At 38.2% G+C, this 26,489-nt stretch overlaps 1 protein-coding gene across 5 annotated transcripts in view; it reads left to right on the top strand.

The window, feature by feature from the left end:
* The window catches only part of RASA2 (RAS p21 protein activator 2), a 126,287-nt gene that overhangs the window by 6,436 nt on the left and 93,362 nt on the right, over positions 1-26,489 (top strand). For all 5 annotated transcript variants that reach the window (XM_044946468.2, XM_025290769.3, XM_025290766.3 and 2 more), the window contains exons 2-3: positions 19,467-19,584; positions 25,239-25,342. In XM_044946468.2, coding sequence (XP_044802403.1) covers positions 19,467-19,584; positions 25,239-25,342 — 222 coding nt within the window. The remainder of the gene's footprint in view (positions 1-19,466; positions 19,585-25,238; positions 25,343-26,489) is intronic.

The following is a 26,489-nucleotide window of genomic DNA, read 5'->3' as shown; positions in this document are numbered from 1 at the left end:
GCTATCAGTTTTTGCTAAAATGCTACATAGGATGAACTCATTAGTATGAATGTTGCAAAGGTACTGTGTTTAGTATATGAAGATGACACTGACTATCTACTGATAATATCCAGAAGTAGTAATAGATTTTCACTGTACCATCTACACACTCTCATCTGTTCCTTTTTAAGAACTGTGTGAAGTGATTAGGGTTAGCAGTGAAACTGTTTGTAATTTAAGTAGAGGGTGAGCCTGGATGTTTACCTGTTTGTGTCATGCTCTTAACTCAGTTGTTTTCAGACGTGACTGTCCATCAGTGTCACCTGTGAACTTAAAAAAATTCTGATGCTCAGGCTTTACCCCAGACCTACTAACTCAGAATCTCTGAGGGGTACTTGGACATCTGTAGGTTTAAAACATTCTGCAGGGGTGGGCAGCTAGAATGGTGGGCCTCTGCTTCTACCCATTGAACAGACTAGCCACCCACTACTTGAATGATAGCAACCTGCTGTGTGTGACTGTTTAAAAGTTACCAGTAGAAATGTCAGTGTGATCACAGGGAGGTTTTCATTTGATTGTTTGTTTTTAAATGTTTTCCTTTTATTTGATTAGATAGTACAAATACTTGGTACCCTATTCAAAAGGTAAGTAATGGTATACATTAAAAAGTTAACTCTTCTCACTTATTTTATCCTCTAGCCATTCCCTTCCGAGAATCAAGCATTACCAGTTTCTTGTTTATCCATACAGAGTTTATTTAGGCACTTATACTTAAATGTATGAGTATTAGTATCTCTCTCTCACCAATATACACATCACAACAAAATACACACATGGTTTGCATCTTGCTTTTTTATACTTAATGGTAATCTGAAGATTTTTCACAAATAAATGTGTGTGTGTATATATGTGTGTGTATATATATATGTATACATATAGATGATTTGCTTTGCATGTGTGCTCAGTCCTGTCCCACTCTTTGTGACCCATGGGCTATAGCCCGCCATGCTCCTCTGAACTTGAGATTTCCCAGACAAGAATATTATAAGAATTTCTTTTTATTTTATTTTATTTAACTTTACAATATTGTATTGGTTTTGCCATATATCAAAATGAATCTGCCACAGGTATACATGTGTTCCCCATCCTGAACCCTCCTCCCTCCTCCCTCCCCATAAGAATTTCTGCTCTAGCGGATCTTCCTGACCCAGGAATGGAACCGGCGTCTCGTATGTCTTCTACATTAGCGAGCAAGTTCTTTACCACTGAGTCACCTGGGAAGCCCCACATTTATGTGAGATATACATATATATCTCACACACACACACGGGAGAAGGAGGGGAGGTGAGGGAAACTACCTCATTTTTTTAACAGCTACATAAAAGTTCATCATCTCAATACACCACAGTTTATATAGCCAGTCCCCTATTGATGGACATTTAGATTTTTTCTGATCTTTGCTATTACAAACTTTACTGAATAAATAATTAAATAAGTATGTTATTTTAAATATTTTTTAAAATATGTAAGTTTATTAATATATAAATAAATAGGTATGTTATTTTTAATATGATTGCATGTGTCTATAGGATAAATTCCTAGATATTAAGTTGATGAATTGAGTGGTATGTGCATTTTTATTTTGGAAAGACAGTGCCAAATTGCTTCTCATAGAAACTAACAATTTATGCTCCCATCAGCAATGTATGAATGCCTATTTCTTTATACCCGGATAGTGTGCATTTTAAAACTTCTTGATCTTTGCTTGTCTGTAAGATGAAAAGGAACGCTAATTTTTAGTTTTAATTTGCGCTTCTAAAACAAAGTTGAGAATCTCTTCATATTTTTAAGAGTCATTTTTATTTCCATTTTTGGTGTTGATTTGGTTTGCCTTTTTTCCTGCTGAATTATCAGTCTTCTTACTAATTTGTGGGGATTATGCTAGTAAGGAAGTTAGATTTTTTTAGTGGAAAGATTTTTAAAATTTAGATGTCTTGGCTGATATTTGCTTGTATTCTTGAGGAGAAGTTGGTTGTGAAATACAATGAGGGGGGTCTTGTTGGTTTCATCTACTTAAATAATTTCTGATATTAGAATAGAGATGGAAAAAGAACTGTTTGAGGAAAAGTAAGTGAAGACTTACTGTAAACAGGAACTAAAACATAAACAATAGATTGGGAGAAGATATTTGCAACAAATTGTACAGACAAAAAGAAAGCTCTTATATAACACTTAATCTGTGTGCCAAGCGCTGTTTTAAAGCACTTTAAGTATTTCAGCTAACTTAACCCTCATGGTGACTGTAAGTACAGTTATTATCCCCATTTTTACAGATGAGGAAACTGAGGCATGGAATAGCTAAACTAAGGAACTTGCCAACATCTGTCAGCTAGTGAGCCCTGGGCAGACTGGCTCTGTTACTCTTAACCTACCGTCTATGCTCCCTATTTGTTCATATCCAGAATATATAAAAAGTTCATCCAAATTTTTAAAAGGAAAAGGCCATTAGAAAAATAAAGGATATAAATAGGCATTCCACAGAAAAGATACAAAAGGCCATAAACATAAGAAAATACTGGAAAGGTTTAACAAAAATTAATCAGGGAAATAAAATTTTAAAAAGTCATCAGTTTGTGAAAAAACAAAAGCTCATTAATTTCAGTACTTGGTGAAAGTTTAGGAAAACAGGTACTTTCTTCACTGTTGCTTGAGTTTAAATTGGAAAGCAATGCTGGAGAGCATTTTTCCAATATCTGTTAAAAATTTAAATGTGTATTGGGCTTCCCTGGTAGGTCAGCTGGTAAAGAATCTGCCTGCAATGCAGGAGACCCTGGTTTGATTCCTGGGTCAGGAAGATCCACTGGAGAAGGTATTATAGGCTACCCATTCCAGTATTCTTGGGCTTCCCTGGTGGCTTAGATGGTAAAGAATCCACCTGCAATGCAGGAGACCTGGGTTCGGTCCTCCTCCCACCCTCTGGAGGAGGGCACGCAACCCACTCCGGTATTATTGCCTGGAGAATCCCCATGGACAGAGAAGCATGGAGGGCCACAGTCTAGGTTCACAGAGACATGACTGAGCAACTAAGTACAGCACAGCACAGCACACCCTATATATTTCTACTTCTACATATCTGCCCTACAGAAACACTTACTCATTTGCAGAAGAGGTATATACAAAGATGTTTATTGTTACCTTGTTGGTAAAACAAAACAAGAGGCAATTTAAGTGTCCAACAGTAGGAAAATGACTAAATAGTATATTCATATACATATTTTATAACAGCTAAAAAGAATGAGATGTATCTATAATGTGAAAGGAAAGAACTTCAATAAGTATTATTGTGGAAAAAGGAAGCCTGTCGTTAGGGTGATATGTATAGTTATATGTATCTTATCTTCTTTATATGTATATAGAAAAAAGGACAGAAAGATGTTTGAAAAGATGAACACCATTGGTTGTCAGTGGTGGACAAAGGGAATTGGCCTTATAATGATTTGCTTTTCTAGGAAGTATATGTATGTATGAGCTATGTTATCAAAAAATGACTTTGTATAAATGAATTTGATTTAGTATTAATCTTATGCTGTAAGAGCCTCTATTTCTTTAACTGTTGTAGAGTATTCTGTCTGCAAAAACAGTAACCAAAGGTTAGGTTGGATAATATTTTGAGTGCACATAAAGACAATTTTTCTCTGAAGTTTTTGGGTAACTGATATAACTTCACACCCACAAAACTATAAGAATAATATAGTGAATTCCTATTTGCTCTGCCTATTTTCAACAGTTGTTTGCATTCAGAAAGTTGACTTTAAAAAAATTCAGTGTTTCAGAGGAATGTAGTAAAAAGAACAATTCCAGTCTCTTAAAATACTTTAACATGTGTGTGAGTGGTACAGAACCTTTTCATTTTGAATTTGGACAGTTTTATTTTATAAAAAAATTTTCCTAGTGGATGGGGGAAGTGGACTAATATTTATTATTTACTCTTTTCCAGGCACTTTCCAGGATATTTTGTAAATTGTTTCATTAATTCAATTTCATGAAGAAATTTGTGATTAATTCCAGTTTTAGCAAAGGAGCACACAGAAAGGTTATTTGCTCAGGGTTCGATGGGGCAGAGCCAGGTATTCAGAAGGTCTTTAAGACATCAAAAGCCATGTCTTTTTCTCTGTCAAGTTGCCTGTCATGGCATATTGGGAAGAGCTGATGAGTACATTTCTTTTGTCAAGAAGTTGATAATTATCCCTAGATTGGTTTCTGTCTAAAGTAATGGATAGTCAGTAAAATTAAAATGTTGAAATGCTATAAAAATTTATATTTAGTTCTGTTTTGAGGATCACAAAAAAATGTTACTCGTCCATCGGCTTGACTATGCTCATGTGAATTTCTGCATGTTAATTGTTCTCTTAGAACACAACACTCACATACATTGACCTGAGTGGTGCAGCCTCTTTATATCTTTTTCTTTTTTAAAAAAAACACTAGGTCATGACTGAATCCCATTTTACCTTCCTGGATGCTGTTACTAGAAATAGTAGCCTTATCCCATGTATGACTTGTCCAAGTAGCCCTTAGTTCTGCCACCACCTGGCTATGGCCTTTAATTTACTTGCCATAGGAGGCTCTCCTGGTCAGCTCAAAAGCCTCTCAAGATTCATGTCACCATAGGGACCACTGGTCTATCCTAGGAGAGCTTTCTACCATATGTGCTTCAGAGTTTGGGCTGCTCCTCGAGAAGGGGGCTGTAAGAAGCTTCGGGATCAGCACACGTTCACAACTGAAACCAGAAGTGGGTAAGGCAAACCACAGGAAGATCCTGCCTGCAACTTGGTGACGTCGCTCTATGACCCATGGACGTTTCCTGGCAGTACCTTGCGAAACTTGTCTTTTCATGTACAGTAGTTGGTTCTGAACTGAGCTGCAGTCAGAGGTGATTAATATGATAGCGATATAGATAACTGTATGATAATTATTATGCACATGACTTGCGTAAAACAATCGGACTCTAATTACATTCTGTAGATTATCACACTGAAGAGCTGCATCTTAACTACTAGGACATTTTGAGGAGTTGCCATGGAATTCACGCTTTAACCTTGGCTTTCTGCCTTGTCAAGAATTGTTCAGGTATTAAAACCACCAAGCAGTTCTTGGCTCACCACCTGAACTGTGCTGGATTCTGGGAGTCCTTTGCCCACTCAAGTGCTTGCTCAGTGCTATTACCTTGTTTGTGTTTTCCTAGTAATTGCACAGTACCTTATTTCCATGATGGAGCAGGAGTGCAGTGTTAGTGACACTTTATTATTCTCTATTTATTTAACCTCCAGGTCCTACGTTAATATCATAATGGCTATTCTTAGGTAGAATCAGATTTCTGATAATAATTATGTAATGTGTTGATTTTTTAAGGTTGCCAGTCGAATGGCATTATAGAATCTCAGATGACTTTTTTTTTTTAAGGTAATTTTTCATTTACTGGGAGTGAGAAAAGCTGCTTGACAATCCAGTTCTCTAATCATGTTAATTTTATACACTGGAAAACCCTACTTACTAGATATTCCAGCAGTCTCCATATGCCTATTTGTGACTCCTTCTCTGCCTGAATAATATCACAAGTATAAATGTCTATCTTTTCAGTGGTGCTTTTAAAGTGACAACTACAGATGAGGGAAGTAATAGCCATGTAACATTTATCTCTTCAGTAGTTCTTAGGTGAGCTTCCAAGGTGTCTTAGTCGTAAAAAATCCACCTGCCAATGCAGGAGAATTGGGTTCGATCCCAAGGTCGGGAATATCCCCTGGAGAAGGAAATGGCAATCCACTCCAGTGTTCTTGCCTGGAGAATCCTATGGACAGAGGGGCCTGGTGGGCTACAGTCCATGGGGTCACAAGAGTTGGACATGGCTTAGCAACTAAACAACAGCAACAGTTCTTGGGCGCCCCACCTCCTTGTTGGCTACTGTTCACCTGGGGCAGTCTGCCATACTCTGAAGAGGGTGACTGTGAAACCATTCAAAAGGTGTTTTTGGCGGTTTTTTTCTTCTGTTCTTCTTTGAAAGCTGTAAAGAGAAATAAATGAGAGAGCTCTTGTGTCAGATTTCTTTATTCTGTAGAACATATTTGTTAGATTAGGTATATAGAAATTGGTTGAATGATAAATGAAAATGGAGCATGTTGAAAGCATGAATTTTCTGGTACTTTTCTAGTAATCACCTAACCTCTCTGAGCTTCAGCTTCCTTTTGTATAAATTGGAGGTAGTAGTTATTCTGATCTTACAGAGTGGTTATGAAAAGATTGGATGACTTGGCGTACTACCTAGCACGTTGTGCTGAGTTAAGTGCTGGCTGTAACGTGAGTAGAAGTGAGAATTGGGAAAGTTTATGTTCATAGTTCTTGATGAACAGTTTATTTAATATAAATGTGTATCTAGTTCTTGTAGTATTTATCAGATTCAACTGGCCAAGGGTAGCAATATCTAAAAACATTTGAAATCAGTGTTGCCATGTGCTCTTTTTACAACTTTTCAGGATCTTAAAGTTAGGGGAACTTAGAAGATTAACTAGTTAAGGAGTTGCAAACTCCAGTCTACAGAGACCACCAGGCATAGTGAAGGAAAGCCAGGTGGGGATTGTTAGGATTTCAAAAGAGTATCTGTCTACAGTTTCCATTCAGAACCTCATTGCCAGGACTGATTGTTAAAGAGAAACCAGAAATGTGAATTTATTTATTATTAACTCTTCCAATTCTAGATGTTGGCTACATTTTTCCTAACACTGTGCAAGCCAAACAAATCTCTGGCTGGCTGACCCCCAATTTTGCCCTCCCCCTCCATCTGAAAGAGTTCAGGCATCTCATTTTAGAGATTTGGAGCCTGGGATACAGAAAGGCCAGGTGTTTTTGCATCTGTTTCTTCCAATAGAAATGTATTATTTCTGTAATAAAAGTTTCATTAAAAAAATGAGCTCCTCTTGTGTGTCCAGTTATTACAGGTTATCTTTGGTCAGACCTAATAGCTTGAGTGAAGGGAATTGTGTACAGATGCTGTTTCTTAGGAATCTGTAACCAAGGAAGGGCACTGCTAGTTACTGTTTACTGAGTGCTTATTTTGTTCTAGGCATTATGGTAATGCTTTACCTCAGCTGGGCTTCCCTGGTGGCTCTGCTGTAAAGAATCCGCCTGCAATGCAGGAGGCCTGGGATCAATCCCTGGGTTGGGAAGATCGCCTGGAGAAAGGAATGGCTTCCCATTCCAGTATTCTGGCCTGGAGAGTTCCATGGACTGTATAGTCCATGGGGTCACAAAGAGTTGGACACGACTGAGTGACTTTGACTTCACTTACTCAGCTGATGGCCACAATAGCCCTTGAAGCCTTGTAATGACTTCTTTTTACACAGGAGGTTGAGACTAGGACATGCAGAGAATTAAGTACAAAACTCACGCTGAAACTCCCGACTCCAAAATGAATTTGTTCTAACTTGCTGTACTATGGCAGTACTGTAGATGTTTTCAGAATTATTTTCAACTTTTGTCTTACTGGAAAAGTTAAAATTAAACTTTATATGAAAATTGAAAGACCTTATATGTTAACATTACATAGGATTGTCTTGAGACATCCCTGCAGTCCAGTGATTAGGACTGTGTGCTTCCACTGCAGGAGGCACAGGTTTGATCCCTGGTTGGGGAACTAAGAGCTCACATCCTGCATGATGTGGCCAAAAATTAAAAAAATGATATAGCATTGTCTTATGTATCTATAACTAGATGGTATAATAGCATTTTATTCTAAGCTTGTGTATACTGAAACTTATGTTTTTAAGTGTACATTTGATTCCTTTACTCCATTTTTTGGTTGAGTACATAAATGATAATGTTTGCATATTTTTATATCTTCCCCCCATCTAAAGTTCTAATCCTCTGCTTAGGTTGATACTCCAGTTACTAGAACATCATATCCCGAGTCTGGCCAAGTTCTGGATTTTCCCTCTGCAGTATCTCTTCCATATTTCTTTTCCTCCATTGCCCCTTCGTTACCTTAGATTAGGCCCTGTAACTGTCAGTGATTTTCCTGAAGCATAGATTTGATCACACGGGAACTTCTAGTGACGCTGTTGCTTGCTGAATGAAATTAAAACTCCTTGGCTTGACATCACAGGTTCTGAGCAGTGCCACCTTTCTTTTACAGCTGCATCCTTTCTTCTCCCCTTCATCTCTCTCTGCTTGAGTCAGTTTGTACTGTTAACTGCTTTCTTGAAGGTGCTCCTGCTGTTTCCACCTCCTGAACTTGTTCCTGTTATGCCTTACCCCTGCAGTGTTATCCCTCCGTCCCCAATTTCTCTATTTAAAAAAAATTACTTGGAAGAAGTTATTACGAAGATTAAGTGGCATACATGTGAAGTCCCTAAAAAACATCATCTCTATGTGTGTGTGTAATGTAAGTATGTGATAAATGGAAACTAGTATTATGATTCAGCTTTCCTCCCACTGCAGATAATCTTTTTCTTAGGATCATCTTGTCCAGGACCCTGGCCCTTTGCAGTTTCTCTTGGGAGTTATTCACATTCTGAACCTCTTATTTCTGTGCTTAAGGTATCCTTTGAAATAGATTGGAGATCTACAGGATCTCTTAGGATAGTTTCAGAAAGGAATAGCTGTCTGTTCCTCTAGGCACTTCTCCGCTCAGAAAGACATGAATAGGAATGGAAAGACGAGGCTTTGGAATTTGATTTTTGTCAGTTCACTGTACTGCCAGTGTAACTATGATTTTTTTTTTCAATTTATAAAAGAGAACAGTAATGCTTATGTCAAAGGTGGTTGTACCAACCAAATGGGATATTTTAGAAAATGTTTAGTATTGTCTCGGAGCATGCAACTGCTTGAGAAATATTTGTCTTCTATTCTTACTTATCCCAGTAATGTCTCCCTCTAGGACACAGAAACACACATACAAACCTACAGATATAAATGCATGCACATAGTCCCCGCAAAACATCCACATAAACACATATGTGCATACTTGCATTCATGCCCAGAAGCATATACACTGGAATCTCTCCCAGTACCTTGATATTTGGAATTCTAGATTTAGGTAAAATTATATGGTAGGATCTGGATTTATGCCCTTTGACCTTTGCATAGAATCACTGATCTTGTACACATAGAGTTGGCCATCTTTCTATTTCTGTTAATCTAGGTTATCAGTTTTGATTTCCAGTTGTGTTTATCTTCTTGGTTTAAATTGTTTACTTTTTGCCAATGACTAAAAGCTATTTTCTGTAAAATACTTACTTGGCTTCCCTTTTTCTTCAGATATTTATGCAGAAGTTACCTTGTGGGTGGAGCCTTCCTTGGCACCCTTCCCTCTGCCATTTCATGTGGTACCTGTTCCTTCTTAATACTAACATACCATTTTATTTATTTATTATCTGTCCATCTTATTAGCTCAGTGTGGACATGGTTTTTTGTGTTTTTCGCACTCATGTATCCTTACTATCTTAGTAGGCACTCAGTAAATGAATGTGTGCATCTCAGGAGTGTTTTGTTTATTTTCAATACGATGTCTCTTCGCACTATGGAGATTTTTAAATTTAGTGCTTTTGGTAACTATACAGGAGACATTTTCTTTTTAAACCTTTGGAGCAACTGACATGGATCAGTTTATATCAAACATATAAAAAGAAGTTTATTTGCAATTTTATAATTTGTGATGTGATGTTAGAACCTCTTCTTTGCCCGTGCTAAAGTTATAAACATACACATTAGTAGATATTTCATTATCTATTATAAGCTAAGCATGGTGCTAAGAATTGGTTCGGTCAGTTTATATTCAGTGAAGAGACATACAGCAGTCTGATTTGCTGGTTCCTTCTTAACTCTACTAGCGCGAAATGATGGAGAACTCTGAGGCTCAGTCAAATCTCTTCTCTTTTTTCCATATTTACTGTTCTTGTAATTGGATAGTCTTATGGTTTGAGAAATAGTATGTAGTTGCTAATGATTCTCAGGTTCTATCTCTAGCCAGCACTTCCTTGCCTGCGGCACATCTGCACTTGGATATTTAAAGGCATCTCAGACTAAGCATACTTTCTTTCCCAACAAGAAGCTCTTTGCTCTGGAAGTGGCATCTCTGTTCATCCAGCTGCTCTGGCTGAAACTCTTTAAGAAGTGATCCTTGACCCCCTTTCCTCTTACACCCACATCCAAAATATCCGTAATCCTCTTGGCTTTATCTTCAAATTATATGACCAGTTGGCCACTTCTTTGCATGCCAAGACTGCCTATCTGGTCTAAGTTAACTGTAATCAAAATTCCTCCTGTCCAGCTTCCGGCTTCCACCCTTTACCTTCTGCCATGATTCTTTAGAACAAAGTTAGATCATGGCATTCTTCTGCCCATAATCCTTCAATAGCTTCCCATCTCATTCAGGAAAGCCTAAGACTTTCCATTGGCCACAAGACCCTATTTAACCTGCTTCCTTCCCCTCTCCTATCTCATCTCTTACTGTTTCCTCCCTCTTCCTACCTTGTTTATTGTTTTACAGCCATACTGGCCGCCTTGCTGTTCCTTCAATATGCCAAATTATCCTCTGTCACTGCCTTTGCATATTTTATTGTTTCTGCTTGTGTCTTTCCCTAGATATCTGCGTGACTCATTCCCTCACTGACCTCCTTCAAATATCTCCTCAAATATCTCCGTATAAAGGCCTTCCTCGTATAAAATAGCATTGCTGTCCTCCCTCTCTCTCCCCTCTGGGCGTGGCACTCCCTAAGTCTCTTACCTTTATTTTCTTCCATGGCAATAAATATTATATACTTGGTTAAGAGTTTATGATGTTTGTTTCCACTGTCTAGATTGTACAGTGGTTCCATGTGGGCAAAGACCTATATTTTTTATTCATTGTTATATTCCCAGTATAGGTGCCTGGCATCCTATAGGCACTTAATATGTTAAATGAAACAGAACAGGTGCAATACAATATGATCCTTATAGTAGAAGTACAGATTCAATGCAGTAGGAAAGAGAGGAAAAGGTGACTGACTACCTAGGAGTTGAGGGAAGATTGTACAAACATGCCTTAAGCAGAACTTTGTGGGGGAAAAGGTTAGGTGAGAGCATCTCATGCAGTGAAAATAGCATTATAAATGTACAGAGGCATGAGAGAATACAATGTTTTCAAGGAACTAAAAGTGCAGTACTGTGGAGCATAACTTGTGTGGTTATGATTAAATAGTAGATGGTGCCAGATCATGAAGCATTTTTATGCCAGACTAGGGAATTTTAGATTTTATCCTGCAAGGTGGGCAGTGGTAGGTAGTGTGGAACCACTGAAGGCTTGAGCAGGAGTGCTATGTAACATATTTAAAAAAAGGAACTAGCAACAGTGTGAAGGATGGGATCCAAGCTAAATATACCATTTTATTACATACTCTGTATTTGATGTTATAAGATTTCAATGATGCAGAGAAACAATTACTATCACATGAATGGACAGGCGGCTGTTTCATTTTATGGTTGGACAAAACCAGTGATGTGTCTGTCATGTGAAGGTGTTCTTGGCATACTTGCAGCCCATCTGTGAGGGGGAAGAAGTAAATGCCCAGTGGAGAATTAGTTCATCTCTAAAACCCTTGCTTTAAGAGAGAAGGTGGTTTTTTTGTTTTTTGTTTTTTTTTAAATTTGGTTAACAATTAACGTTGTAAGGCATGTAGACTAGAAAAGCTCTTAAAGAGCTATTGTTTAGTTGCTAAGCATGTCCTACTCTTTTGCGACCCCATTTACTGAATGTAGCCCACAAAACTCCTTCTGTCCATGGAATTTCCCAGGCAAGAATACTGGAGTGGGTAACCATTTCCTTCTCCAGGGAATCTGCTTGGCCAGGGATCAAAGTGTCATCTCCTGCATCAGCAGGCCAGTTCTTTACCACTGAGCCACCAGGGAAGCCCTCTTAAAGAGTGCCAGTTATGAATTCAACAAGAAATGGTCTTGTTACAGAGTAAGAGATGTTGTGCTTGAAGGCCAGGCTCCTTTCTTCATAGAGGAACAGTTGTTTTGTCAGTAATATGCCTCCTGATAATTGGTTCTTTGTTGAAGGAAATAGTGACACTTCTAAATGTAATCAGATCTATACTGTTTGCTGTGGGGCCAATAATACATCTGCCTTTATAGGACAAGTTCCTACCTTTGTGTATGCACAAAATTTTTAAAATAAAGACTAAGCTAAAAACATCTCCTACTTTCATTCAAATGCAGGTAAAAATTATTTCCATTATTTCAGCTATCTTGCTCAAGTGTTGTATCTTAGCAATTTATTGAATGTCTTGAACACTTTAATCTTAATGGAGTTAAAATAGGATGTGTAAATTTAAGGATAAGATGGAGGTACACAAAATAGTGCACATGGTTTACATATTGAGAATTTGGGAGTTCCGAATTCATGGAGACATGATATTGTATTATCAAGCATGTTTTAAAAAATCACATTTTTTTTTCAAACTTAAAGCTTTTTATTTTGTATTAGGATATAGCTGATTAACAATGTTGTGGTAGTTTTAGGTGAACAGCAAAGGGGCTCAGACATACATATACTTGTATCCATTCTCTCCTGAACCCCGCCTCCCATCCATGCCAGCACATAATAGAGTATAGTTCCATGTGCTATAAAATAGGTCCTTGTTGGTTATCCATTTTGAACATAGCAGTGTGTACATGACCCTCCCAAACCTCCCAGCTATCCCTTCTCCCCGGGCAACCATAAGTTCATTTTCTAAGTCTTTGAGTCTCTTTCTGTTTTGTAAATAAGTTCATTTGTATCATTGCTTTTTAGATTCCAAATATAAGGGATGTTGTACGATATTTCTCCTTTTCTTTCTGACTTACTTCACTCAGTATGACACTGTCTGGGTCCATCCATGTTGCTGCAAATGGCATTATTTCATTCTTTTTAATGGCTGAGTAATATTCCATTGTATATATGTACCACATCTTCTTTATCCATTCCTCTGTTGATGGACATTTAGGTTGCTTCCATGTCTTGTCTGTTGTAAACAGGATGCAATGAACATTGGGATGAGTGTAGCCTTTGGGATCGTGCTTTTGTCTGGATATATGCCCAGGAGTGGGATTGCATATGGTCATATGGCAGCTCTATTTTTAGTGTTTTAAGGAACCTCCGTACTGTTCTCCATTGTGGCTGTAGTAATTTACATTCCCACCAACAGTGTAGGAGGGTTTCCTTCTCTCCGCACCCTCTCCAGCATTTATTGTTTGGATTTTTTGCTGATAGCCATTCTGACTGGTGTGAGGTAATACCTCACACCAATTTGCACAAATCAAATGCAAATATTTGATTTGCATTTCTCTAATAACTAGCAATATCGAGCAGCTTTTCATGTGCCTATTGTCCATTTGTATGTCCTCTTTGGAGAAATGTGTCTTCAGGTTTTCTGCCCATTTTTGAGTGGGCTGTTTGTTTTGATACTGTTAAGCATCATAAGCTGTTTGTAAATTTTGGAGACTAATTCCTTATCAGTCACATCTTTTGCACATATTTTCTCCCAGTCTGTAGGATGTCTTTTCGCTTTGTTTATTTTTGCCTTTGCTGTGCAAAAGCTTTTGAGCTTAAGTAGGTCCCATTTGTTTATTTTTGTTTTTATTTCCATTATTCTGGGAGATGGATTGAAAAAGATATTGCTGTGATTTATGTCAAAGAGTGTTCTGCCTATGTTTTTCTCAAGGAGTTTTATAGTGTCTGTGTAGGTCTTTAATCCATTTTGAGCTTATTTTTGTGTATAGAGATAAGGAATGATTTAATTTCACTTTTTTACATTTGGCTGGCCAGTTTTCCCAGCACCATTTGTTGCAGAGACTGTCTTTCCAACATTGGGTAGTCTTGCCTCCTTTGTCAGAGATTAATTGGCGGTAGGTGCATGGGCTTATTTCTGGGTTTTCTGTCCTGTTCCACTGATATATATTTCTATTTTTGTGCTAGTACATAGTGTTTAAAAACCACATCTAAATGCTACAATAGGAAATGCAGAGTGTTCTCTGAAAGCAGATAGTAACAACCATGCAGAGAGTCAGGCTGTATCCTTCTCCCGTTTCCAAGTTGACACTTTCACCTTTTGGGTGTGCTGTGCTGTTCAGCTCACTGTCTAATGGAACACAAAAGTCGTTGCAGTGAGATATTACCTTATAATTTCTTGAGTCCATGTTTGATCCAGATAGCCACATCTATTAATAGCTGAAAGATTTACCAAGCTCTGATGACCAGTAATATGAAGTGGGATTTTTAGATTTGTTAGAAAAGGTAGAAAGGATAAGAAAAGAAGCTAGTCAGGATTAGGTTACAGAATCAACTCTAGCTAGTGTAAGCAGAAAGAGATTTAATAAACGATTTTAAGTGACTTATATAGAATTGTTGGAAAGACTGAAGGAACACACTTTAGTCAAACTTTTAAGTGCTCAGTTGCTTTAGTTGTGTCCGACTCTTTGCGACCCTAAGGACTGTAGCCCACCAGACTCCTGTGTCCATGGGACTCTCCAGGCAAGAATAGTGGAGTGGGTTGCCATTTCCTTCTCCAGGGGATCTTCCTAACCCAGGAATTGAACCCATATCTCTTACGTCTCCTGATTGGCAAGTAGATTCTTTACCATGAGCACCATCTGGGAAGCCCTTAAACTTTAAAAAATAATGTTCAAAAGCCACATTGCATCGGGGCCATGACGGGAGTTGCTACCTCTTTTAGGATCAGAAAGGTGCCTGAAAAATTAGGAAATTGTAACTTTTAGCTGCTAGTCTTTAGAACCTTGTCACCTGGGCCATGATCAGAAGTCTGCCACTGTTAGGAAACAGCCGGCGACAAGTAAACGGTTGTCACTGCTGTTGGCTTGTGCTGCCGCCATCATGCACATGACCTGTGCGACAGAATGTATGCTGTGTATCCTTCCTGATATCTGTGAAACCTGTGACTGGATACCAGGACTGCAGCAAGTGCTGCTATAGAAAACCTAGACATCTCCATGACAGTGCTTACTAGTAGAAGCAACCTAAATGCCACCTCCATTCTCTTTTGTCCTCCAAATTTCCAGAGAGCATCTAATTGATGGAATTTAAATCACAGCCACAACCCTAACTGCACGAAAGGCTGGGAAATGTAGTTTTTAGCTTTTAGTCTCTGCAGTACAGGAAGTCATACTGACCCACCATATCTACCACAGATACAGACCCTGATTTTCCTGAAGGCCAGCCATCGCCAAATAGGCTGCACATAAATTGAGAAAGATTGCAAGTAATACCATGAAATAATGTTGAGAAGCTTATAAGTTTGTATTTTAGTATATTTTTATTGATTTATAATGAAACATTAAAAAAATAGCTGAAATTGGTTCTCCACCTGTATGATGAATTTAATGGTCTGTGTATGCCCAAAGTTTCCTGACATTATTACCACAGAGGTGGCTCAGTGGTAAAGAATCTGCTTGCCAATGTGGAAGTCATGGGTTCAATCCCTGGGTCAAGAAGATCCCCTGGGGAAGGAAATGGCACCCCACTCTAGTATTCTTGCCTGGGAACTCCCGTGGACAGAGAAGCCTGGCAGGCTACAGTCCATGGAGTCACAAAGAGTTGGACCCAACTGAGCAACTGAACACACACATCCACACACACAGTATTATTAGTAGAGCTTCCCAGGTGGCTCAGTGGCAAAGAGTCAGACATGATTTAGTGACTAAACAACAACAAATATTATTAGTGTTCTTGGGAGTTACAGTAAAGAAATAGGTTCAGAAGCCAAATTGCAGATTCAGGCTGTGAGTAGGAGGGGAAGAATTGGAGTAGAGATTATAGAATAAGTTTTCCAGACGCTTGCCTTTTAAGGAGCAGTAGTTTTTTGTTTGTTTATTTTTTGACCAGTGCACTTACTTATTTATATACAGTAATTTACTAGAACTAGTGAGGCCCTATGAAAATACCATATGCAGGACAGGTATCATCTTCTCAAGTTCCTCATTTCTTTTTGTGTAGCTTAATATAAAGAGTGTGCTCTTAAAATAATCTTTTTGTTTAGAGATATATGGAGTGCAACATTATTTTTGTGAATTCTCTAACCTTTAGTTACTTCACTTTAGATCTTTTTAAATAATGTGGCAATTAATTATTTTGATTAATGCCAGTTAGTTACTGCTGCAGTTTGGAGGTATAGTTTAAAGACTCGAAAGTTGACTTAACCTATTAGCGTGGTCGATTGGTGATCTAGCATTGATTAGATGATTTTACTTTATTTTGAACAGCAGTGACAGATATTCAAAGATTATGAACAACTTTTTTAGGAAGTGATGTTGAGTGCATTTTAAATTTAAATATTCTGTAGAATTTGAATTTTTCCCTATTCTAAGTAAATATCTAATAATGTCACTTTCATTGGATTCTGCAGAGAAAATAATCCTGTTTCCCTCTTAAAAAGGTGGGTGGCGGAATATGTGTACATTTATACAGTGTAGTTTCTCAAGTTGCACTTGTGTGAATGAAATAGCAACATGTTCAAGGGCAATGATTTAGTATTCCAGATTCCCTCATTAGATATGGAGCATGTTTATTATGATTTTAATTCCAAATTTGTTTACATTGCAAGCCCTTTATGGTGACCTAGGTGGATTTTCCGCTAAAAAAAAAACAAACCCTCAAACCCTCTGGATTGTACAGAGGGGAGGCAAAAAAGGAAAGACTTAAAGGAGAAAGTCGAAAATGAAAATGAAATTGTTGGGCAGCGTGCTAGAGTGAGAGGGAGGAAACGGGGATGAGAGAACACAGCAGAGGGATGAGCTGTGGATAATAAGGGCGGACATGTAATCTTCTGAGGAAGAGGAGACTGGATGGATACAAATTCAGATATACAGTATTTCTGCCTTTTAGAAAACTAGTGAATTTGTAAAGGCCAACCCATATTGGGCAATTTAGGGGTCATTTAAAAGATTAGATTCCTTTATTTTGACTTGAAATGAATATGTTTATTCTGTGACATGGTAACTTGATTTTTTTTTCTAGTCTCTCAGTGATGAACTAAATAACAGTATCTTACTGGTGCTCTTCCATTGATTTTTCTAATTTTACTTAATTTTACTTTTAATTTTTGAGAAGTATGTTTTATTCAGTGGACTTACTCAGGACTTAAGCCGGAGAGACAGCCTCCCAGATGGCTCTGAGGGACTTCTCCCTGATTTTTCTAATTTTAATTTAAAAAAATCATTTGTGTATTGAGTTTTTCGCAGGTACTTAAGTTTCTGATAGACTTCTTTAAAGTAAATTGGTTCAAATGGCCTTTTGTTTTAAAGTTGGTAAGCAGAAAGAGACCTGGGTTTATCCAGCCCAGACTTTTGTCAGGAAAACTTGTTCTTCCCAGGTTTGTCTGAAGCCATTTGGCCACTTAGTACCAAAGGTAATACGGAAATACTTAGTTTCATGATTCTCAGGGAAATGCTCTTTCCCTAATGCCTACCACCTTTTTTCCTAATTTAGTACACTGGTGTCTGATTTCAGCACCCGCTTCTCACAAGAACTTCAAAACTAGACTTACTTGATTCTTTAATATTCATTCAGCACATATTTCTCAATAGTTGACAGTCACTATTTGAGATCCTGAAGATCAGTTAAGTTCTCAGGCCTTGAATGAGGTAGCTAAGAACTCCCTAAGAATGAGGGAATCAGATATAAAAATGAAGAGTTTCAGATAGTTGTAAATGCTATCAAGAAGAGAGAGAAATAGAATATAGTAGCAGGATTATTTCTTGTAGATAGAATAGTACGGATGGGTTTCTCTGAGGAAGTGGCGTTTGCGCTGAGACCTAAATGAGAGGAAGAGACAGCCATATGAAAATGGGTTAGAGGACTCCAGACAGAGGTCCTAAGCTTGAACAAGTTTGACATGGTTGATGAATGGAAAGAGGGTGAACACTGGGGAGAGTGGGAGGAAAGAGGTCAAAGAGAGGACAGTTGAGTGGGGCTGGGTAGACCAGGGGAATTTAGAAATGGATTGACTTCTGTTCTCTGTTTAGTTGCTCAGAAAGAATCTGTGTCTGATTCTCTGTGACCCTGTCCACAAGATTTTTCAGGCAAGAATACTGGTGTAGGTTTCCGTTTCCTCCTCCAGGGCATCGTCCCAACCCAGGGAGCAAACCTGAGTCTCCTGAATTCCTGGTGGATTCTTTATCCTCTGAGCCATTGGGGAAGCCCCGGTGAAGTCAAATGGAGTAGGGGAGTGATTGATCTGAATATTGTGTTTAAAAGATCACACTCCTTGATGAATGAATTGTAGGATTATACTGATTAAGGCAAGGAGAAGTGGTTTCATTTGGGATTTATTACGGAGTTCAGTGGATTTACTGATGGACTGGATGTGGGAGTGGGAAGTATGGGGAACAGGTGAGAGAAAGAGAGGAAGATGGTGGTAGACTGGGGAAAACAGTGGGTTTTAGGGGAGGAAATCAGATGGTTTGGGACTTAAAAAATTTGAGAACTCTACTGGATATTCGAAGAGGCAGTTAAATATTCACATCTAGTGTTGAGGAGGAGAAATCAGGCCTGGAAATGACCTCAGGCCTCTTAGAGGCATGGGCGTTAACACCATATACTGAAGGAATTTGCTTAGGGAAAGAAGAGAAGGTGGCCCAGAACTGAGCCCTGAGGCACCGCAGCATTTATAGGTGAGGAGGGAAAGAAGTCAGCAGAGGGCCAGTGATGTAGGAAGAAAACCAGAAATACTGTGTTATGGAAGCCAAGAAAAAATGAGTTTTAAGGAGCGATGTTAGCCTTCACTTACATTAAACAGTGCTGTCAGATCAGGTATGATGAGGACAGAGCAATGTCCTTGGGTTTGGCAATATGAAAGGCATTGGTGACCCTGCCTAGAGTAGCTTCATTGTCGTCATGGAGTTAAAAGCTGATTGGATGGAAGAATGAATGGAAGGTGTGGAATTAGAAACAGTGACTGTAGATGTTTGCTTTTGAGAAGTTGTGCTGTGAAAGGGAGTCTAGAAATGGAATGATGTCATGAGGGGGAGGTGGAATCAAAGGAGATTTTTTTCTTTTTTGTGCTGTTTTTACAATTGGGAAATACCAGAGTTTATTTATGACCTGATGGTAATGATCCAGTAGAGAGGACAGCTAGTGATACAGGAAAGAGGGATTAGTTGTGGAGACAAGTCCTTGGGGTGGTGCCGGTGGGATGGGGTTGAGAGCACAAGCTGGGAGCATTGCTCTTTCCTGGGACCAGGGATCTAGTGGTATAACATATCTCACGTGCCCCTTTACACACAGCTCCTCACCTCCATCTCACCAGACTATTTTAGACCAAGTTTATTATCTTTCTGTAATCACTAATACTATTTTCTGTGCTATATCTTATATGTTCTTTTTCATTTAATGCATACCATATAAGGTTTAGCATGAAGCAGCCAGTGATATTTAACACCAGTTTTAATTTTTGTGCCAACAGGTGAAGCGAAAAATTTATTGCCATATCTTGGACCCAACAAGATGAGAGATTGTTTCTGCACCATAAATTTGGACCAGGAAGAAGTTTATCGTACCCAAGTTGTTGAAAAATCTTTAAGGTTTGTAAAAAATTAGTAAATTATCACTAATATGATATATATTGAATGATAGCTTTTATATGTTTTCCTGACTGTTATCAAGAAGTCTTTCTTCATCTGAAACTTTTATTTTCCTTTTTGTTTCTGAATTTATTTTTAGAATTAACAGAATCTCAGAGTTTGAAGGAGCCTTAATGTTCATTGAGCTGGACTAAATCCATTATACTTAGTTCCTCCTGACAATTATTTTTGACAAGTCGTCATCTGGCATTTGCTTAATGTTCCAGTGACCAAGGATTTCACTGCCTCCTAAGCAGCCTGTTAGGTCTTAGAACTATTCTGACTCTTAGATTTAGTTGATTAATGTCTATCAAAAGGAAAACCTACTGTATGCCAAGCACTTGCCGGGCGCTATTTATTCATACATCCACGAGAACAAGATGGACGCAGAACTTGCTTTCATGTGGCTTCTCATTGCCTCAAAAATGTGTCTTCCTTTTAATTGTTCCTAATTCTGTCCCTTGAATATATGGGGAACATGTTTAATCCATCTTTCACATGATAGTCTTTGAAGTTTTTGAAAACAACCACCAATACCTCAGTTTTTTTCTCTAGGCTAAATTTTGCCCACTTACTTGAACTTTTCTCAAAGTACATCATAATTTTATTTCTCTTGAGAATAAATTACCCCTTAACAAGCCACTTAACTAAGTAGTGCACTGTAAGGGAACGAGCTCTTAGGTAGATTTCTCATTTTTTGGAAGTGTAGTAGCACTGCAAGAGTATCAGTAAATTTTAATTCATAAAATTGAAATGTGCCACCTCTTCCCTTTAATAGTGTTTGTGGATATAATTCTAGTGCAGAGCTGTGCTGGAGGGATACAGTCTTGTCCAGAGATAAAAGTTAAAATAAGGGAATCAGAAGTTGTTGGAATGAACATATGATGGATGAAATATTCAGTAGCCCAAGAAGATTTGAATATACTTCACATCTTTAATCATAAATCACCTGCCCTGTTTTATTAGAATTCTGTAATTTACATAAATGATGAAACTGAGTCACCAAAAGACTGAACAATTTGCACACTTAATAAAGGAAGTTAGAAGCAAAACTGAGATTGGAACCTGAAACTGTTTGTTTCTTAATGTATGTTGGTTACATATCACATAAAAATCAGTGATATATAAAACTAGTAATTTTCAATAAGTTGAATACTTGTTTTAGTTTCTACTACATAGCCTCGTAAATGAGAAACTAAAATTAGCTTACTTTTTGTATTAAGCCCTTGCCTTGCCAGCTATTTGTGTTGGGGAAGATGATAAAATCAATTATTTTTGCTGCTGCTGCTGCTTAGTCGCTCAGTCATGCCCAACTCTTTGCCACCCCATGGAGTGTAGCCCACCAGGCTCCTCTGTCCATGGGGATTCTCCAAGGCAAGAGTACTGGAGTAGGTTGCCATGCCCTCCCCCAGGGTATCTTCCCAACCCAGGGATCGAACCCAGGTCTCCCACATTGCAGGTGGATTCTTTACTGACTGAGCCACCAGGGAAGTTCAAGAATACTAGAGTGGGTAGCCTGTCCCTTCGCCAGGGGATCTTCCCGACCCAGAAATCAAACCGGGGTCTCCAGCATTGCAGGCAGATTCTTTACCAGCTGAGCTACCTGTCCACCTTAAGTTATTTTTCTAGATTCATAGACACTTGGAAGCTATTGTAAGGCTGTCAGTGGTTACCTTGCTGCTGCTGCTGCTGCTGCTGCTGCTAAGTCGCCTCAGTCGTGCCACCCCATAGACGGCAGCTGACCAGGCTCCCCCGTCCCTGGGATTCTCCAGGCAAGAACACTGGAGTGGGTTGCCATTTCCTTCTCCAGTGTGTGAAAGTGAAGTCACTCGGTCCTGTCTGATTCTTAGCAACCCCATGGACTGTAGCCCACCAGGCTCCTCCATCCATGGGATTTTCCAGGCAAGAGTACTGGAGTGGGGTGCCATTGCCTTCTCCAATGGTTACCTTTCCTATGCTATGCTATGCTATGCTAAGTCACTTCAGTCGTGTCTGACTCTGTGTGACCCCATAGACAGCAGCCCACCAGGCTCCTCCGTCCCTGGGATTCTCCAGGCAAGAACACTGGAGTGGGTTGCCATTTCCTTCTCCAATGCATGAAAGTGAAAAGAGAAAGTGAAGTTGCTCAGTCATGTCCGACTCTTAGCGACCCCATGGACTGCAGCCTACCAGGCTCCTCCGTCCATGGGATTTTCCAGGCAAGAGTACCGGAGTGGGGTGCCATTGCCTTCTCCAATGGTTACCTTAGGTCATTTCAATACAATTAGGCTAGATGTTTTTTGGATTCTAGGTGCCTCCTAGCATTCTTGCGGAACAGGGTGAAAGAATCTGTAGTATGAACCCTTGCTCACCTTGCTTTCATTTCAGTGTTTCTACTATTCTGAATGTTGTGATAAGCTGTTAAGTCAAAAGACAGTAGATATCATTTAGATCTGTTATGGGTTCTGAATATTACAGTTTTTATAGATAGTCTGGTTATAGAATTTTCATAGCAGGTAAGTAGGAGTCACATGTGGAACCCATAGCTCCTAAATCTCTGTCTCAATCCTTCTGAGAAGTAGGAGACCTATAAACAAACTGAGTAGCAATACTTCTTGTACCTTGTGCTTCTCTTCCCCCACCAGGAATTTCCTTGGGAGTGATGTGCATAATCATGGGTCAGTGGTAACAGTAGAGTATAAGTCTTGTCATGGCTCCTCACCAACCTTGTTGAAAACCCTTCTCAAATGGATTGATTAGTTACCTTACTTATAAAATAAAGATGTGGGCACCCAGATGTGGGGATTAGGTTGTTGAGATTGTGATGATACAGTGATACAGGTGACTTAGTGAATAATTTTCATCTTGTTCTTATTTGGCTTTAGAATGTGTTTTAAAAATAGTATTTCAGAGTGGATACATGATCAAATCAGATCAGATCAGTCACTCAGTCATGTCCGACTCTTTGCGACCCCATGAATCGCAGCATGCCGGGCCTCCCTGTCCATCACCAACTCCCGGAGTTCACTGAGACTCATGTCCATCGAGTCAGTGATGCCATCCAGCCATCTCATCCTCTGTCGTCCCCTTCTCCTGCCCCCAATCCCTCCCAGCATCAGAGTCTTTTCCAATGAGTCAGTTCTTCGCATGAGGTGGCCAAAGTACTGCAGTTTCAGCTTTAGCATCATTCCTTCCAAAGAAGGAAATTCTCAATTTTATAATTTTTTATAAAGTGACACAAAGGAGAACAATACCAATGCATCTTTGCCTAACAGTTGTTTTATATTAATTTCTATGTTGAGACTAATTCAGAAGACTATTTTGACAGACCAATTTTTAAAAGTTTATTTTGGTTACAATTTGAAGTACAGTTGTAATGAAGAATTTGAAGTGAAAAATATATTGACAGAAATTGACCAGGTTTTATAATAACTGAGAAGCTAAATCAACTGTTTCCTGGATAGGGTCAGAAATGACTTCTTTAAGAGTCATTTGGGCTTCCCTGGTAGCTCAGCTGGTAAAGAATCCACCTGCAATGCCAGAGACTCCAGTTTGATTCCTAGGTTGGGAAGATCCCCTGGGGGAGGGCATGGCAACCCACTTCAGTATTCTTATCTGGAGAATTCCTACGGACAGAGGAGCCTGGAGGGCTACAGTCCACGGGGTGGCAAAGAGTCGGACACGATTGAGCGACTAAGCACAGCACAGCACAAGAGACATTTAATTTGCATTTCATCTTTTTAAGTTGTGACATCCTGAAGAGCTTGTAAGTTATGGTGACATTTTAAAAATATCTTTTTAATTCTTTAAACATTACCAGGAAAGAGGTACTCTTGATAAAGGATGTTGACTAGTGTTTCAGAGATTCATGTCTTAGTAGGAGAATTTAAATATCAAAATAGCATTCTTACAGTGAACTTAGAAAAGCTGTTTCGTAGGAGAAAATCTTAGCAATTTGGGGGAAGGCAAAGATTTCTTTACTTAGGTGCCAAAAGCATCAGTCATAAAAGAGGAGAAATAATAAATTGGATTTTGTCAAAATCAGAGCCTTCTGCCCTTTAACAGATACTGTCAAGAAAATGAAATGGGAGGCCACACCTGGTAGAAAATGTTCTGACAAAAGACTTGTATCCAGAATTTATTAAAACAAAAAACAAAAAAACCCGATGAGAAAACAGACAAACCTTTTAAAACCTGTGGTGGAGACTCCAACAGTTCCTAAAATAAGATATACAAATGGGCAACAAGCACATGAAAAGATATTCAACATCCTTATTCATAAGGGAAATATAGTTTGTATATTTTTGTCTCTATACAGTCTTGAACATAATGTGTCATGATAGAAATCAGATCACTGGTTCCCGTGACAGTGTGGAGGGAATGAGTACACACGGGAACTTTCTAGGGAGATGGAAGTGTTCTTTATCTTGATTAGGGTAGAGATTACACAGGTGTAAGCATTTATCATGTCATTCAGTGGAATAGCTAATTTTTTTCAAAATGACTTTTAACTGATGTATAGTTGAGTTATAATGTTGTAGAGTAGCTAATTTAAAAAAACTTCCCGTAGCAAAAGTTGACAAGGATGTGGAACAGCTGGAGCTGTCACACATTGCTGGTAGGAGTGTAAAATAGTATAGCCACATCGGAAACAGTCTGACAGTTTCTCATAAATTAAAAACTCACCTGCCTTTTAACTCAGCAATTCTATTTTTAGTTACCTCTCCAAAAGAACTGAAAGCATTCAAGAGCTTTATAAAAATGTTCATAGCCGCCATATTTTTGATAGCCTGAACTGGAAACAACTCAGATAACATCACTAGGAGAATAGACTGTGGAATATTCAACAGTCAGTATTCAACAATTCAATATGTTATTGTCCCAACAATTAGAAGAAATGAACTAAAGATATACGCAGCAAAATGGAAAAAAATCTCATAGGTATTAAACTGAGTGAAAGAAGCTGGATGCAAGTGTACATATTATTTGATTCCATTTATAGGAAATCTTACAATAGATCTTTAATGACGGAAATCAGATCACTGGTTGCCTGTGGCAGGTATGATGGAGTAACTGCAGAGAAACAACAGGAAACTTTGTGGGGAGTTAGAATGTTCCTATATTTTGATTGGGATGGATGCTACACAGGTTTGTAAATTTATCACAAGTCAGTAACCTCTGTACTTTAAGTTACATGTTATATGATTTGTACCTCAATAAAGCTGATTAAAAATAACCTAATTTAGTTTTTTAAAATATGTTTTAAATAACATTTTACATAACCATATTCATTTTAGGTATTATATATTATTGTGATTTACATATTTTTGAGATAATGGTGTGAATGACACTGTCCTGAGCTCTCAACTGTGTCCACTTTAAGGTGACCATGACCTCAGGCAATTACTGGATCTTCTGTCCACAGGACTCCAGAAAATCTTCTGAGCCCAACCTGGCAGTCAAGGTCCTTTCAGAAATTCAGCTTAGTTTGTACAGGCTTAATTGAAACTTAGAATTATTTTGGAATTCTTGATGTTTTTCTTTATGGTTTAATCTGTAATTTTATTTTATTGAAAATAAAATATGAGGACACTGTTGAGTTTAAATTTAATGAGCTTTCCCTCTTTTCTCTCTAGCCCGTTTTTCAGTGAAGAATTTTATTTTGAGATTCCAAGAACTTTCCAGTATTTGTCTTTCTATGTTTATGATAAGAATGTTTTACAAAGAGACCTTCGTATAGGTATGTACCATTCATAATTATCTTTTAATCACAACATTGGTGTTTATATTCATTCTTTTTCTAAGTATAAAGTTGAAAACAACAGAATAATATACTCTCAAACTTCTAATCCTTCCCTCTAGACTTCATGTTCATTTGCGGATCTGATTTTTAATTTGTATGCTCAACTTGGGCGACACTTTGTCAGGGAATTGACATGACCATTTTCCCTCTAGTCATGGTGCCATATATTTCTGTAGTGCCTGATGGGTCCCTTTTCTGTAGTATTCATTATATTTGTTCATCAGTTTGTTGTTTAATGTCTAGATGCTCTAGTTGAATATATATATTTATGAAGGCAGAGACTGTCACTCCCAGAGTGCCTTAAATTTGGTGAATGATCAGTACAAGAATCATTGAATGATTCAAAGAATGTTTTTATACAAAGATCACAGTATTTGATCCCTACCAAAGAACAGCTGTTTTTGAAGTTTTTCTAATACAAGTAATAATTCACTTTAATCTGATCACATGTTTTCTCTCTGGCTGTATTGGTGACCAGTAACTCTGTTTCTTAAATAATTTCCTGAGGTACGATCTGTGAGCATCAACTCGGACAAAACTAACTGACCACATATGTGTCACATTTATGGCTTTTGCACCACTGTCTTTGAATAACAGGTAGAGGTCTTTCACTTACATGCATTAGTCTCTGTTTTTAGTGTCCTGAATTTCATCATCTCCAGCTCTCCTTTCCAGTTTCAAATATACTCATCACCTGCAGTTTAAATGATTAAGCTTTATTTAACTTTGACCTCTTGACTACCATCTAATTTGCTTCTGCTTTTACTGTTGAACTCCTGAACAAGTGATTTATATCTTTCTGCTTACTACTTATTTCTTTTTAATTCACTGTAATCTGACTTCATTTTTGAAGTTTACCAAAGTCATTTAAAAATACCTTTTTAAAAACAGTAATATTTTTTTTAAATTCTAAAATTATTACATGTTTTAAGGGACTGGTAATGATTCTGCCTAAGAATAGCTACAGTTAATGCTTTGTGTCTTCTCATTCTTTACTTCATGCATTTATATTATTATACTGTATTGTTTATTCAGCTCTTTTTTCCTCTTTCACTTAATTCACATTCCCTCAAACATGGCATGG

Source organism: Bubalus bubalis, chromosome 1 (assembly GCF_019923935.1).
Source record: "Bubalus bubalis isolate 160015118507 breed Murrah chromosome 1, NDDB_SH_1, whole genome shotgun sequence".
In the NCBI taxonomy this organism is placed as follows: domain Eukaryota; kingdom Metazoa; phylum Chordata; class Mammalia; order Artiodactyla; family Bovidae; genus Bubalus; species Bubalus bubalis.
Note: the sequence above shows the minus strand (reverse complement) of the source record. Positions and strands in the feature narration are given on the sequence as shown.